The following is a 16142-nucleotide window of genomic DNA, read 5'->3' on the forward strand; positions in this document are numbered from 1 at the left end:
ATTTTCTCTTTTCTGGATTGCTGTTGTGGCACCCCAATTGATCTCCCTAATACCATCTGTGCCCACTCATCCTATCAACCACATATCTCCCATATCAATTCTTTTAAAGCAGAGCTCTGATCATGTTGCTCTTTTTCTCAAATTCTTCAACAATTCTCTATCATTGACAAACAAAGTGCATATCCCAAGCTTGATATTCCAAACCTTCCATTGTCGGACCCACGCCCTCCCTTTCTTATATCACTAAACTTCACATAATTTATTCTCCACGTGCAATTATTGTTTATCATTCAGCTAACATGTTTTGTGCTTTTTCAGACCTTTCCTTCATTTAGGCAGAACTCTCAATATAAGAGCCACTCTCCCCAAATTTCACAAAGTCTTAGTCATCTGTCAGTAGATGGAAGGAAAAGTAAATACATTATTTCAGATATAGAATTATGCAGTTGAAATAGTCTTTCTTCTTTCACAGATGAGAAATTCAAGGCTTAGATCACTGATGAAAGCATCAGCCCAATTGCTGTTCCTGGCTCTGCTCATATTTCATCCTCTGAGCTCATATGGCACTAATATTAAGACTTTTTCATGGTTATCAGTTGCTATCTTATATTTTGGTGTTGAATTTGATTATCTCTCTGTATTAGTTTGTTATTAATACTGTATAAATTAATTGCCACCAATTTGTTGTCTTTAAACAACAGAAATTTATTACCTCTCAGTACTGAAAACCAAAAGTTAAAAATCAATTTCACTGGGTCAAAATCAAAGTGTGAGCAGGAGGCTCCTACACGAGGCTCTAAGGAAAAGTCAGATTCCTGCCTTCCTGCTGTTAGTGGCTGCTGGCAGTCCTTAGCTTCTGGTTCCATCACTCCAATTTCTGCCTTTACAGTTACATTGCCTTTTCTTTTGCCTGTCAAATTTCCCACTACCTCCCTCATATAAGGATATATGTGATTGATTGCATTTATATAGAGCCTCTCTGGATAATCCAAGACAATTTTCTCACCTCAAAATCCTTTAATCACATTTGCAGTAATCCCTTTTAAAACGAACAAAAAAAAACATGTAAAGTAATATTTACAGCTCTCAGGGATTACACCTGGATATATATTGGGGAAGGTATGCTGTTTTCAGCCTACCATATTTACTATTCCTAATATACAAGTACTGTTCTATTTTATTCATTTTTATCTTTATCATTTACACATTAATTCATTCAACAAATGTTTGTTACCTGCTTTACATATTGCATTCTGACACAAAATGATAAGCAAATATGATACAGTCCATACCATAGAGGATCTTACAGATTAGATGAAGTGACCATTAACAAATATTTATACTAATGAAAGTAAAGTTGCAATTGTGATATGTACTACAAGAGCTAAAAGCAGCTGTGAACTTACTAAATAGTAGAATCTCATTTACTGTTTTGGAGATAAGGAAAAGTTTTTCTCAGTAAGTATTCTAGAAGACATTAATATATGTCTTTCAGTATATAATAAACATGTATTGAATAAACACCATAAAATTTTAAAGTATCAATTGGCTTGAGGATTAAATTTCTTGTTAGTAGTTTCTACTTGATAGTAGTTCTTTCTTTTCTGAATTAAAAAAAATCATTTTGATTAAATCAAGGATTGACAATCAATTTATCCTTTCCCTAGAATCATTAGATAAATGTTTCATGGCTTACAATTGGCCCTTCTTTGAAACAAAGGACATCTCTTGGCAGAACTGTGACTCCATTTTATACTAACTCACATTCTCAATTTATCCTGCCAGATTCTCCCAAACCTGAGGCAGAAAACCACCTTATTTTCAGGCCCTCTCTTCAGATGATATATTCTGTGAGCCAGAATGTATAGTCTGGTGAATATGTGAATGAGGGCATCAGACATAAGGAAAATATTACAGAGGAAGGGAAGTCAGTGAGGAGTCAGCAGTCACAAATATCATAAGGTAGAAAACACTGTGAAATGTCTGTGGCGAAGACACCTTGGGTTCACATCTTGTGCCCTTGGGAAGACTATTTTATGCCACTAAGCCATGATTTTCTCTTCTGAAAGTGGATGTTGTATGGATCAAATGGTGGGAAGTATGATAATGCCAAGTACAGAGCTAGGGCTATAGTAGGATTTAATGACTGCTGTGGTCTCTGAGGGTGCAACACCCATAGTTTATTGGCATTCCCTGTTCCAGTACATGTTGATGGCATCTAAATGTGCCTGAGATTATCTGCTTGAGACTGTTCTGAGCCTTTGCACAGGGCCATAGGGCAGATCAGAAAGGCTTGCGGGTGTTATCATCGGCACTCAGCCAATTACTAAATGGGGTTGGAACAAAATATCCTGGCTTTTTGCCTTTCAGTGAGGATAACCCTGAGATACACTTTATATTGTCTCTTAGAGATCCCCAGTTGGATTGAACCCCAGTTGTTCACAGTGGTAACCTGCTCAAAATTACATTTTTTATTGGCATCTTTTTCTTCTGTCTCACGTTGCCACTTGTCTATCACTGCTTACTAGAATCACTTCCCCCAAATCAACTTGCATTCAAATCCTTGTTTCAGGATCTGCTTCTAGTAGAATGCAACTTAACACAGAGACATTTCTAGTAAATATATTGCAAGTACAAATTTTGAAAATGCTTCTGTAATGAGGTGTGGTCTCTTTCTGAGAGGAACTCTTTTCTATCACATAAAGAACTCAGGATAGCCTACAGGAGGATGAGACTAAAGGTAACAAGGACAAGCTGTCTCATTTGCATTCCCCTAGGCCAGCAAGCTGCTAGCCAACTAGCTACCTTATGGAAGTCACATAGATGGTCCCAAGTGAGACCAGCATAATTTTATGGGGCCCATCTGAGCCAGGCGAAATTGCTAATCTGCAGAATTGTGAAAAACTAAAATTGTTATTTTGAGACATTTATTTTGGAGTAGTATGCTACATAGCAATAGATAATCATGAATACAAAGATTGGCACTAGAAGTGGGGAGGTGTAACAAAAACCAAAAATATGTAGCATTAGCTTTGGTACTGGGTGGCACAAGGAAGTCTGGAAAACATAAGGGGCAACGAATCCTGAAAACCAGTAAAGCCACGAGGCTATTGCTATAGGGATCTGGAAAAAAATCAATGGTTTTCGCATTTCAGTTAAGTTCCACTCAACCCAGTAAAATTACAAAGACAGTACTAGGGAAAAGCTATATGAACAAAGACCTGATCAGAAATCAGGCTCCTTGAATTCCAGTTTGAGATTTGCTGGCATCTCACTCTGTGATCTGTGCTTCAGGATTCTCATCTGTGAAAGAAGAAAGACTACTGCAACTGCATAATTCTATATCTGAAAGAATTTATCCACTTTTCCTTTCAATGTATTCACTCATTCATTCAGTGGTCACCTTTGGTGTATATATAAGCTATTCCTATTGTCAAAAGTAAAAATACAACAGAGAAGTTGCATGCTTCATGCCTGCTTGTAAAAATACCTGAGGTGACATTTACCAACATTATGATGGATTATTTTCAGAACCGCAAACTTGATCCAGCCATACTCTTTTCCATCTCAGGAAATACCAACTCTACTTTTCAGGTTGGTTCGAGCCCAAATAACATAGAGCCAGCCTTTACTCCTCTCTCTCCCTCCCCACATCCAATCCATAAAAGAAATCTGGGTGCTTGCCCCCCACTTTCAAAACATATTTACTTGCATTCATCCTCTCTTACAACCCTATTACTATCATCTCTTGCTCAGATTATGTAAGTACACTCCCAATTACCTCCCCGCTTCAGCAGAAAAAGCCCTAAAATTATTCTTAATATCTAGCTAGAGTAATCCTCTTAACATACAAATCCCATCATGTCACTTCCCTTCCCAAACACTGTAATGACCCATCATTTCTAGAGTAAAAGCTAATCCCTATGATGACCTAAAAGGCCCCATAACGTTGGTCTAGACCCTAAATATCTCTTTTACAACAAATATTATATAGCACCATTTACTCTGCTGAAATAGTATTCAATAATATCTTATAGATAAACATTGAATTTCTCAAAATATAAATATAATTACTAACAATACCACCACTGTTATTTGAAGGAGAACTAAAAGGAAAGCATTTACCTAAAAAAAGTATGTAACGTACAAATGCTCAGAAACCACTGTACAAGAAAACACAGTGAAATAGTAGCCCAGGCATTATCATAAAGAAAATTTGAAATTGAAGAGAAGTAAGTAGTTCAGAAGCCAAGAAGTCCAAGAAATATGAGAGAACAGGTAAACATTGGCCTATAAGCCAATATTAAATTAGGTAAATAATAGCAAACTAGATTTATGAGTGTATGATAAGAGAAGGAAGGAAATAACTTTAAAGTGAAGATAATATTATGAGACTAATAATAAACTGTACAATTGAGATAATGAAAATATATGATATTGCAAACTAGCTAAGCCTAAATTATCACTTGAGGGTGAGAAGAATTCCCTATACATTGACTTGTGACAGGGTAGTGATAAAGTAGCACAGATGGCATATCTTAGTCTTGAAATCCCACTGCATATCAAGGCATTTAAATCAGTTGGCTATTGCTATATAACACCCGCCTCCAAACTCATTGGCTCAAAAACCAAAAGTTTATTATTTCTCGTAACTCTGAGGGCAGGTTGGGTGATCTCTCTGGTTTCATCAGGACTTTCATGTAGCTTCAGTAACTTGGAAGATCAATGGAGAGAGGTCTGACATGGCCTCACTCACAGGTCTGGTAACTTGTATTGGCTGTTGGCTGGGTGTCTCTGATCTCTTATGTGTCCACTGCTGCTCCTGAAGCTAGATCAGCTATGCCAGCTTCCTTACATAGCAGTATCAGGGCAGCATTCCAAGAGGACAAAGGCAGAAGCTACAAGGCTCAGAAGGCCTAGGCTCCAAGCTCACAGAACATCACTTTAGCTACATTCTGCTGGTCAAAGCAAGTCACAAAACTGGCCAAAGTTCACGGGGTGAATAAAGAGACTCCACCTCTTTCAGTCTTTCGTATTTAAAAGACCCTAGAAAGCATACCTTTCAATAACTACTAGAAAATGGAGGCTGAAGAAAGAAACAGAAACTCAAGATACTACAGACAGACTAAGTGGTATAAATTTGAAGATAGCAACAACAATGATCATAATACTGCAACACTCTTACATAGTATTTACTATTTGCCAGGCTCTGTTAAACGTATTTATATACAATACATCATTTACTCCTCACAGACATCCTTTGAGATAGATGTTTTTATTACCACTATTTTACACATGTGAAAACCAGGTATATAAATGTTAAGTAATTTACGCCAAGGTCATGCAGCTAGCAAGTGGCAGAGCTGACACTGAAAGCCAAGTCAACAGAGTTTAGAGTCCATACTCTTTTTTATTTTATTTTTTTAAAGACAGAGTCTCACTCTATTGCCCAGGTTGGAGTGCGGTGGATCTCGGCAGTTCACTGCAACCTCCCAGGTTCAAGTGATTCTCGTGCCTCAGCCTCTCGAGTAGCTGGGATTACATGTGCACCACCATGCCTAGCTAATTTTGTGTGTGTGTGTGTGTGTGTGTGTGTGTGTGTGTGTGTGTGTGTGTGTTTTAGTAGAGATGGGGTTTCTCCATGTTGGCCAGGCTGGTCTCGAACTCCTGACCTCAGGTGATCCACCCAACTCAGCCTCCCAAAATGCTGGGATTACAGACATGAGCCACCACGCCTGGCCTAGAGTCCATACTTTTAACTTGCATGCCATAATGCCAATTTTTATAAAGCAAGAGGTAATCCCAAAATAACCTTATGTCTACTTTACACACTCTGGATTACTTACTATTAGGTCACTAAAAAGTTGAAAATATGTGGAGGCAAAAATAGTAAATATTTTAAAAACAATTTAGTAAATTAAATTCAATGAAGTCCTTATATTTTCAATACTTGTACTAATTTATTAATTTAAAAAGAGAATCAAATCTCCTCAGTTACATAATTGCAATTGGTTTCGTTGTTTTTGCAGTAACTGAGCCATTTTACTAAAACCAGTTACGGCTAAGCATGTATTGAGCAGCATCTATGGAATAGACAGATTGTTCAAAGTAAGTAAACTGTTCAATAATTTTAAGACAATGTTTTTATTTCATTTAATTTCTGGAAAATGTGCTAATTTATAGTGTGTGTATAACTTTTTATTGTAAAGTTACTGTGCACTAAGGTAGTACTAATATATGCAGTAGTTTTTGAGCATTATGGCATTAAAATATCATGCAGTGCAGAGTGAAATTACTCATTGTATATGTGTCTTTACACACTGAAAGACATCTGATGTCTCTGCCCTCAACTCCCTAAACATCGGTAGTGACTCCTAATCATTGTGACAACCAAATATCCTACAAATATCCCAAGTGCTCCCTCTGTGTGGCACTAGCCCCACTGAGACCCCTGCTGTATGTAACTGGGCACTCCCATCTCTTTGATCTTATCTTTTACCATTGTCCCCTTTGCTCTCTCCTCTCCAAGCACACTGATTTCTTTGCTGTCCTTCAACATGCCAGTCACACTCCTTTTCTAGGGCCTTTGCATCTGTGACTCCTTCAGCCTGAGATGCACTTCCCTTGTCTGGTGCAATTATTTGCTTTCTTCCAGTCTCCATTTAGATGTCCTATTTTATTTGAAGTTTCATATGATCACCCTCTATGAATATGGACATTCTCTACTCATACCAGCATTCCTCCTCTCTATCTCATCCTATTTACTTTACTTTTTCTCCATTTGTTTTTTGTAGGACAGGACAGCATAGCTATTTAGCACATGATATCTAAAGTTAGACTGCCTGGTTTGAAAAACTGATACTTGCTAGCTTTATGTCACTTAGCAAGTTACTTAATTCTATATGCCTCAGTTTTCTAGTCTGTTAAAAGGAGGTGACAGTACCTGTCTAAAAAAGATTGTTTTAAGGCCAAAAGACTTAACACACATAAGGAACTTAGAGAAGTACTTAGCACATAGTTAAATACCATATATATTTGTATTATGATTTTCTTACACAGTATATGTTTATTGACTCCTTCTCTGCTATGAAGTAAGCTCCATGACAGCAGGAACTTGGTGCAATGCTTTATGCCTAGGGCTACGAGAATGCCTAGAACAAGCTGGGTGTGGTGGCAAAGTCCTGTAGTCCCAGCTACTTGGGAGGTTGATTCAGGAGAATCACTTGAGCCCAGGAGTTTGAGAACGGCCTGGGAAACATAGCAAAAGCCCCATCTCATAAATAAATAAATAAATAAATAAATAAATAAATAAATAAATAAATAAATGGAAAAAAAGAAGAGTGCCTTTTTAAGTATCTTAAGAGTAGATGCTTAATGACTATTTACTGAGTGAATAGTCATAAAAATTACATTACATAAAACTATGGAATCAATAACACTTTTTAAGACTTCCTAAAAAGTGTTCATTTGCCTGAGTGACTTTTGAAGGCTAGAATAATGTTTTATACTCATATAGCTTACATATTTTTAAAAAAAAGGTCTCTTTTCAGTCTTCTGCAGTGACTTTAGGAATGATATTGGATAATGAAAATAAACACCTTATTAATAGAAACTTATGTTTGATACATTTCTATATAGAGCATGCAAATTCAATTTTGAACATGATGTCTTCATTGAGAATCATTGTAAAGCCAAAACATCACTGCCTCATTTCTTTCACATTAAATAATTCCCATATTTGTATAATTTAGCAATGCCTTCCTGTTAAAATGTTTTGTACGTTTCAAAAATGTTTCCATTTCCTCATTAAAAATTAGTCTTATTATAATTTGTATTAAAATGCCCTCTACTCCCTGACGGAAAGGCCACTAAGTAGAGATACAGAAAAAATTAGGTTCTCAGGTCACTTTACTATTCAAAAATCTTAACTAAGTCATTTATCTGTATCTCAGTTTTCTTAGCTGGAAAATTGCCGTACTCATGAGAGATGTTCTGTTTGCTTTTCAGAATGATGACGTTCACAATAATAAAAAATAACATCAGCCCTCTTTATTGCAAACCTCCTACAAATGAGGCCATACATTAAGTGCTCACATAGAGGTTCTCATTTGATCATTAAAATAGCCCTGTGGGATTGTCATCATTATTTTCCTCTACAGATGGGAAAATAGATATGTCTCTCTCCAAAGCTTAGGCTTTTTACAAAAACATTGTAATGTCTTTCTCATAATGTGTAATTATCCTGAAAATCAGTGAGTGTTCTTCAACTACCAGGTGCTATCATCAAGAGGATGAGAAAAAAAAAATAGAGAAGAATGGAGAAATCATCTTACCTCATAAGTGCTGGTGATACCAGATCTGTAGAACACAGGGAGAAAGAGCTCTGATGTTAAGAGGATGACAAATAGGTAAGCAATGAAGAAGACTAGGAAGGATGCCCCAAAGCGGTAGACTTCAGAAGGGGTCCCCAGGACCGTGACAGCTGACATGAAGCTGGCTGTCAGAGACAAGCCGACAGGGCCAAAGCTCATTTGCCTTCCCCCAACCAGGAACTCTCGGGAAGTTGCCTTTTTTCTCTCCTTAATGGCAAAGAACACCCCAATTCCAGAGGAAATGAAAAAGAGGGCTGCAAATACAACATAATCCCAAATTGCAAAGTTCTTCACCTCCATATTGGAAAGTATGACACCAGAGAGTTTCTTTCAACGAGGTCTCAGGAAGAAGATGTTTCCAAAAGCAAAGTTCAGTACAGTGGATGCTTTGCTGAGAGGAGAGACTGTGATTCCCTGAAGAAAATGATTACCAGAGGCACTCGTGTGAATCTTCAGACACCAACGTGTACTTAGTGAAGATCTCAAAAGTTGACTTCAAAGAAGAATTTGGTGGTGGTATTGGCACCAAGAGATGAGAATTTGAAATCTGACCCTAGCTAAGATCTGTCTGCTCCTCTCCTAAGGCATATGCCACAGAGAAGGAATTCAGATGTGTTCTGAAATTAATAACCACTGGGGGTGGAATGGACTGGCCAGATAACATGCTGTTTTATCTCTTAGATTTTTTTTAACTTAAGGTTAAACATTACTGGGAAACATAGAATTGATAACAGTTTACCACCTCAGCATTTTTAATTCGTGAGATGGAATCTGTAAAATGCAAACACAATCCTCAGCAGTGTCTTCCTCTTGAAGAAGGGAGAGTGAAGGCTGTGTGCCTGCAATTGTCTGAGGCAGTGGATGTGGAGAGAAAGAAGCAAAGGACTAGGAATTCAGAGACCTTTGCTCGAGTCCTGGCTCAACCACGAGAAAGCCATGAAACATTTCATAAATCATTTAACATTTCTGAACTTCACCTGGAACACAGGGATAATAAGACCTTACAAGGTCTTTAAAGACTTAAGTCTTAAACTTCCTGACTCTCTTTGTCTTGATATGTAAAATGAAAGGTAATAATATGTATCCCATTGGCTATTATCTGTGCTTACAGCAGAGCACTCTGGAACATCATAGTTTTTCTTTCTTTACTCTAGGACTTAGAAAAATGAATTTGCCATTAATTAATAAATTATTTATAGCCTTCAACTTTATCTTGTCTTTCTCTTATTTTCACCAGGTTACTATCACTGTACTCACAGGCTGAGTTAGAATTAGGACCAGGACAAATTAGAGAAGGAAGGTAACAATCCAGTTATAAATTCCTGTTTCTGCTCTCTTTAGACTCTGTCAATTGTTCCAAAGTACCTCCAGTGCAATTTCTAATTTTGTTCATGCTTCTCCTCCTTCTTCAGTGGCCTTCTCCATCCCCACCTCTATAAAGCTTGTGTATTCTACAAGATCTAGTACGAGTTTTCTCTACTCTGTGAAGCTTTTCTGCCTCTCCACGTCAACTCCTGTAGAATGTAGCCTCCCTAGTACTCACTTTGTACTCAGCCATCATCTTGCCTATTTTAGGGAATCTCTACGTAACCGGCTACAGGAGTCTGTCAGCTGTTCAAATGACCATTTCCTTGAAGACAGAAGCAAAGCTCTAGTCCATATACCCAATACATTATAGCCATTGTAGAAAATAAAAAAATAATTTTTAGAAAGGAGAAAACTAAAATTATCCGTAATGCCCAAAGACAGAAACATTTCCAGCCAAACAATAAAACAAAAAACCCTCTAATTTTAGTTTTCACATCTGGATAACTGAATAAATCTTTGCTTCATGAATTTGAATTAGACCCAAGAAAGGTTTAATTAGATAGCTAAAGTATGCTTTTAGTTACCAATAAAAATATGAAGACTCTCCCAAGAGCTGTCTGTGTCCTCTGTTTAAATTCCTCTGCTAGATTTGGAGATTTGATATGATAAATGTTACTGCAAATCTTGGTCTTTAATATATTTACCTTAACCTGGGCTTTTAATTATTTGTATCACGAAGTATTCCAATTATATATGAGGTTTTTGTTGTGATTTCAGCAGAAAATCAGAACTTTTTTAGCTTTCAGAGACTTGACTCCTTTATAGTTTAATATTTACACTACCTAATGGTTAATATTCAATCTATAAAACATGTAATCCCCTTGTATAAGTCAGGTTAAGAATGGTTCAAAACATTATCATCAATAACTTTCTAAAGGTACATACTAGAAACCTATAACAAAAGAGTTAATGAGTACTGATGGTTTTAATTAAACTTTGTGTAGTAACAGTATTATCTACATGACTCCAATTAGTCTTGAATTTTGAAGCGGTAGGGAGCAGAGTGGTTAATACCTGGGATGTGAAGAAACCTTTATGCCTCTTAGGAAAGTATTCCTTGCTTTCAACATTTTGTTGATTATAAGGCACAGCATCAATTCAGTAATTTAATTTTAAGTTATTTTCTACATATTTACCCTTTTCTCCCTTTGGTAGCATTCGTTGTCCTCAAACTCTCTTCTTAATTCCATAAAGACTCACTCCATGCAAAGTTCATGCAGATTGTAAAGCACAGCAGCAATTCATAACTTTTCAGGTGAAAAAAAAAAACCAGTACATTCAATGACCTCATTAATTAGAAGGCACATTTCTATATCAGAAATGCTAATATAGCGAGAAGAAGGAGGGAAAATATGCTTCTTTGACCTGAAGAAATCCCTGTAGCGCCTCTACCCTCTCTCATGTGCACAAAACACTGCCATTTGTATTTGACTCATTTAGTGTAAGGCTTGAGACCCTGTCAGAATATAAACACCATCACCTGTTACTCATACATGGCCTTGACAAGGTCCTGCTATTCAATTACTCACATGCTTAACAAGTTAAATTTGTAATTGCTAACATTAGTAGTCTCCGCAATGTAAAATAGTTCAGCAATTTGCATGCAACAAGTTGTAATGGGAAAGAAAGAGTTTGATGATATCAAACGCTACCAAAAGAGAAAAAGGTAAAGAACTGGAAAAAATGGGGCATTCAAAACAAAACAAAACAAAACAAAACAAAACAAAAAACACCATTGTTGCAGTGTTGCTAAGAGTGAACTCTGCACACCATGGTTATTTTGGCCTGGGATCAAAGAGAAGAAAATGCACATGAACAAGCCTTGGCCATTTGAGACTAGACTTTCACTAAATTGCTGTCTTCCTTCATCTGTTCTCAAAGCCAGTGGGAGTAGGAGTGGTGTACAAGAATAAAATGGCTATTATTTTGCTCTATTTTTACTTTTTTTAAATTTTTTTATTTTTTTGAGACGGAGTCTCACTCTGTCGGCCAGGCTAGCATGCAGTGGCTCGATCTCAGCTCACTGCCAGCTCTGCCCCCGGGTTCACGGCATTCTCCGGCCTCAGCCTCCCGAGTAGCTGGGACTACAGGTGCCTGCCACCACACCCAGCTAATTTTTTGTATTTTTAGTATAGGCGGGGTTTCACCATGTTAGCCAGGATGGTCTCGATCTCCTGACCTCGTGATCCGCCCACCTTGGCCTCCCAAAGTGCTGGGATTACAGGCGTGAGCCACCGCACCCGGCCCTGTTTTTATTTTAAACTAGGAAGTGGCAAGATTAAAACTATGTTTCAGAAAAATTATTATAATAATTTTTACATATTTCAGTCCAATGAATATCAAGGATGGCTCAAAGAATTCCTCACAATGTGAATAAGCTGCTTAATTGAGATAGTGAAAGTAGTCCTCCCCATAGAGCTTTCTCTCAATGAGCATGCCTGTCAAACAAATTCCTGGGAGGCAAATTGGTGATGCCAAACTACACTTTAACAGAAATTATGGGTTAAAAAAACAAACTGCAAAGCAACTGTGGCCATTGCCTCCTTCCAGGAGGAATTGAGTAATTCTTATCCTGAAGAGGATAATTCAATATAACGCTTACTTCTGCTTACAGAGATTGATAGGGAAAAAACCATGTCCAATAATTTTATCATAAAAGACAAAAGACTGCAAATCCAGAAGTTCTCCTCTTCCTGTAAGCTATAAAAGATATGGCCTACAACAGAGGCTTCTTGATTGGCTGATTTCTTTATGAATATAGAAAGAGTTGATCTGATGAGCAGGTGGGGAAGATAAAAGAACTCTGCTTGTGAATAAACAGACCTTTAATTTTTTTTTTCTTTTTAGTCCATGGGAATGATATTGGAGACTTGTCATAGGAGTGAAGACAAAGAAGTGGCACAAAAATCTGGCTGGTGGCACGGACATTTCTCAAAAAATATCCCATTGTAAGGAAGAGCTGATGAGATTTTAATAATGGGAATAACTCATATTAAATATTTTTTGTTGTGCTGTGCTGGGGGATAAATTCCTTCTTTACTCCCAGTGTTTAGGGAAAACTTGCTTCATCATTGACATTGTATTGTATTTTATCATTAAATTAAAGAGAAAGAAGTTTGTGTTCCACTTTAGGCTTAAAATGGTGGTAGAGATGGATAACTGCTGGAGGAGGTAAAACTCACAAAGGACGTAGAGAATACAGCAGAAACAGAAATTGGAGAAAGATCTCCTGGGATCTTTACGGTCTTGAGGTTGAAGAGGAAAAGACCACTTGGTATTCGATTCTACCAAAGTCAGAAGGTTGAGCTTTCTTTTCTTTATTTTTTTCTCTTCCTCTTTTCTCTCCTTCCTTCCTTCCTTCCTTCCTTCCTTCCTTCCTTCCTTCCTTCCTACTTCTCCCTCTCTCTCTCTCAAAGGGAAAGGTAATCTGAGAATGCTGGAAGGTTGAAGAATTTGAGTTGAGGATTTGCCACTCCACTTGCATTCAAATACTCTTATTAGAAAAATGTTTGCCCTCCAAGGCTATTTGTGTTAAGTGGAAAACATTCTTTAGCCCCAACAAAAGACCAAGTCTCTTTTTACCGTCTCTTACTAAGGTATCTTGTGATTTTGGACATATCACTTAATTTCTCTGATTCTTAGTGGCCGCATTTGTAAAAATGAGAATATATCAGATTAATAGCAAGATAATTAAATCAACGTAAGTAATTAAATTACCTTTTCAAGTCTGCTCGAATGTCACCTTCCTTGACCAACCTATTTAAATTGCAAACCCTAACACTCAAAATCTCCCTTCACAGCTGTAAATTTTCTCCAAGAAATGTATCCTTTACTAATATACTATATATTTTAAATGTTAGCATCCCTCTACTGGAATGTAAGCCCCTAAAGGACTTTGTCTATTTTACTCTCCGATGTACTCTTAGCATCTAGAAGTTCCTATCCCATAGTAGACACTCAATAAATTAAGATAAATTACATGAATTCTAGGAGTCTCTTCCATGTTTACAATTTATGTTTAATTCCTCTTTTACTGAAAAAAAAACCTAAGTTTTTCAAGCTTTTATTTAGATTGAAATATTTATCTATTCACAAACATGTTTCCATGCAAATAAAAACTGAATTTATATTCCATCCTATCCGATTCCTGTAATTCATTGTAACTAAATGTGACTGTGGCTAAACATTTATTCACATATTCTACAGACACTTAACAAATGTGAAAAGAGATGTTGACTCAAACTTTTAGGAGGCAAATTTCAGAGTCCACTTAGAAAGGTCAGCAGAGAACATTATTTAATATTAAAACAGACTAATGCCAGCACCATTCCACAGTAAACAAGTAGAACATTTAAGCAGAATATTCAGTTGGGAGGGCAACTGAGCGTGAGGTTCAAGGTCCTTAGCTAATTGTCTCATGGATCCCAATCATCCACTCCATTGTAGAATGGCAAAGGGGAAAACCAGCATGATCTACTATCGGCTCAATTTTGCTAAATAAGCACGAAGGGAAAGATGTCTTATTTAGTTCAGGCTTGTAGGGACTTAAACAGGACGTTTGAATAGGCCTCAAAAAAGGAAGAAATTCTCAAATACTTTATAAACAAATGGAACTTCAATTAAATTCAAACAAGATTTAATATTGAGTGATTTTTATTACTCAAATTCTTTGGAAATACACTTCACACAAGCTCAGAGGCAATTCTATCAGTTACCAGTGGAACTCTTCAGTCTTCCATTTCTTGGCAATTCCAGTGTTCTTTATGCCACCTTGGCCCATCACTAGGTATCACTCTGAATAAATGACTTTTGCATATTTTCCAAACTGAAAACCAGTGGATATTTGTCATCACTGGGAATACACAAATAAATGTAGCCCATTTATATGGTGCACATTATCACCCAATTGAGTCGCTGATAAAAAACTATGTGCTATAGTTACTACTGTTCAACACATTTTTGCAAGACTTTCTTTTGATACTACCACGATACGAGTAATTATGTTCTCAAGTGTTTAGTGGCAAATCAAAGACATTGCTATCCTTCTTTATAAGTGATCAAGCTGATAATAATGAAGGTCCAGCCTCAGATCATTCATCTTCTTCAAGTGGTCAGAATTTTAGTGATGTTTGTGTGTGTTCATGTATCTGAAAATTCTGAAAAGGCTTGATTTCTTCACTAAGTTGCCAGGCCCTGGAAGGTTTTGTTTTGGGGTCATGATGCATGGAAAATTACTCATAAATAGAGTTCCCATTAGAATTCAGCTTTTCAGGTGCCTATTTAGAAATTACTTCAATTAATGAGAAATGCTTTTCCTCACATTAAAATCAGACAAGTCTGAATTCAAGTTTCAGCTCAGCCATTTACCGACTTTGGGGAAAGTTGCTTTAACTCTTTGAGTTGAAGTTTCTTCATCGTGGAACTCAGGATTATACCTAATCCATAGACAAAGCACGGTAGGTGGAAAGGTACCAGAATAATTTGGCACAACTTTCCAGCCTACCTTTCTGACTATAGGCATACTTATACAAATCCTATGTAAAGTTTTTAGCTCCCTTTCTGGGTGGCTTGGATTTATTTTATTTTATGTATAGCTCTTTTTTAAATTGAAGGTTGCTCTTGGCGGCCCTGCTTACGGTTTTCAGATACATTTTATGAACTTAAATGAAATGATACGTGTCAACTGACTGATATGTACTTAGGTGCTCATTAAGTGGAAGCTCTTATTAAGAATGAAGACTGAAGGCATATGAATCAGATAAAGCCAGGCTCAAAGATTTACTTAGCCATTTGCCAACTTTATCACCTTGAACAAGTTACTTCATTTCTTTGGTACTTAGCCTACTCATCTTTAAAATGGAAATGGGACCCTTTTAACGGGGTTGTTGTGAGAATTAAAGATATGTGTCAACTACGTCATACAAGCAAGCATATCATAGGAATTTCAAAAATGCTATTGTTATTGCGTCTATCACATTTCAACATTTGCAACTTCCAGTACTATTCTGGAAAGAACAGAGTCTAGGAAAGTAAAACAGAAGCTACCATATTATCACCTATAATACTTCCTGACCCAGGAGGACAAAAGCCAAATTTCTGATTTGGAGTTCCCTTGATATTTGCTCTATTCTATATCTAGAAATTCTGTATAATGTCTAGATTATGGAAATCCTCTCTATTTCATTGCACTGATGTAGTCCCTTGTTTTGTGTGTTGTTACATCATTTCTTTCTATCTTTTCAGATGATCTCCTTGCACCTTAGGGTGGAAATATTCTTACAAACGTTCTTACAAATGTGTGAAAAAAATCTTTTTTCATCTTTGTTTTGCAATGCAGGGGTGTCTAAAAGAGAGAATACAGTCATGGGTTCTTAGTTTCTGTTTCTGGTTAGGCCAGTAAAG

The 16142-nt window shown here is 36.8% G+C and overlaps 1 protein-coding gene across 2 annotated transcripts in view; it reads right to left on the reverse strand.

Moving 5' to 3' along the window:
* SLC5A12 (solute carrier family 5 member 12) overlaps nt 1-8972 on the reverse strand; it is a 52426-nt gene extending 43454 nt beyond the window's left edge. The window contains exon 1 of one of the 2 annotated variants that reach the window (XM_019037738.4): nt 8667-8972. In XM_019037738.4, the coding sequence (XP_018893283.2) occupies nt 8667-8672 (6 nt within the window). In that variant the 5' untranslated portion in view covers nt 8673-8972. Of the gene's footprint in view, nt 1-8333 lie in introns of both variants that reach the window. The other variant, XM_004050840.5, reaches the window with a different exon arrangement.
* Nucleotides 8973-16142: the final 7170 nt, after the last annotated feature.

The sequence above is a fragment of the Gorilla gorilla genome, chromosome 9 (genome assembly GCF_029281585.2).
Source record: "Gorilla gorilla gorilla isolate KB3781 chromosome 9, NHGRI_mGorGor1-v2.1_pri, whole genome shotgun sequence".
NCBI lineage: Eukaryota > Metazoa > Chordata > Mammalia > Primates > Hominidae > Gorilla > Gorilla gorilla.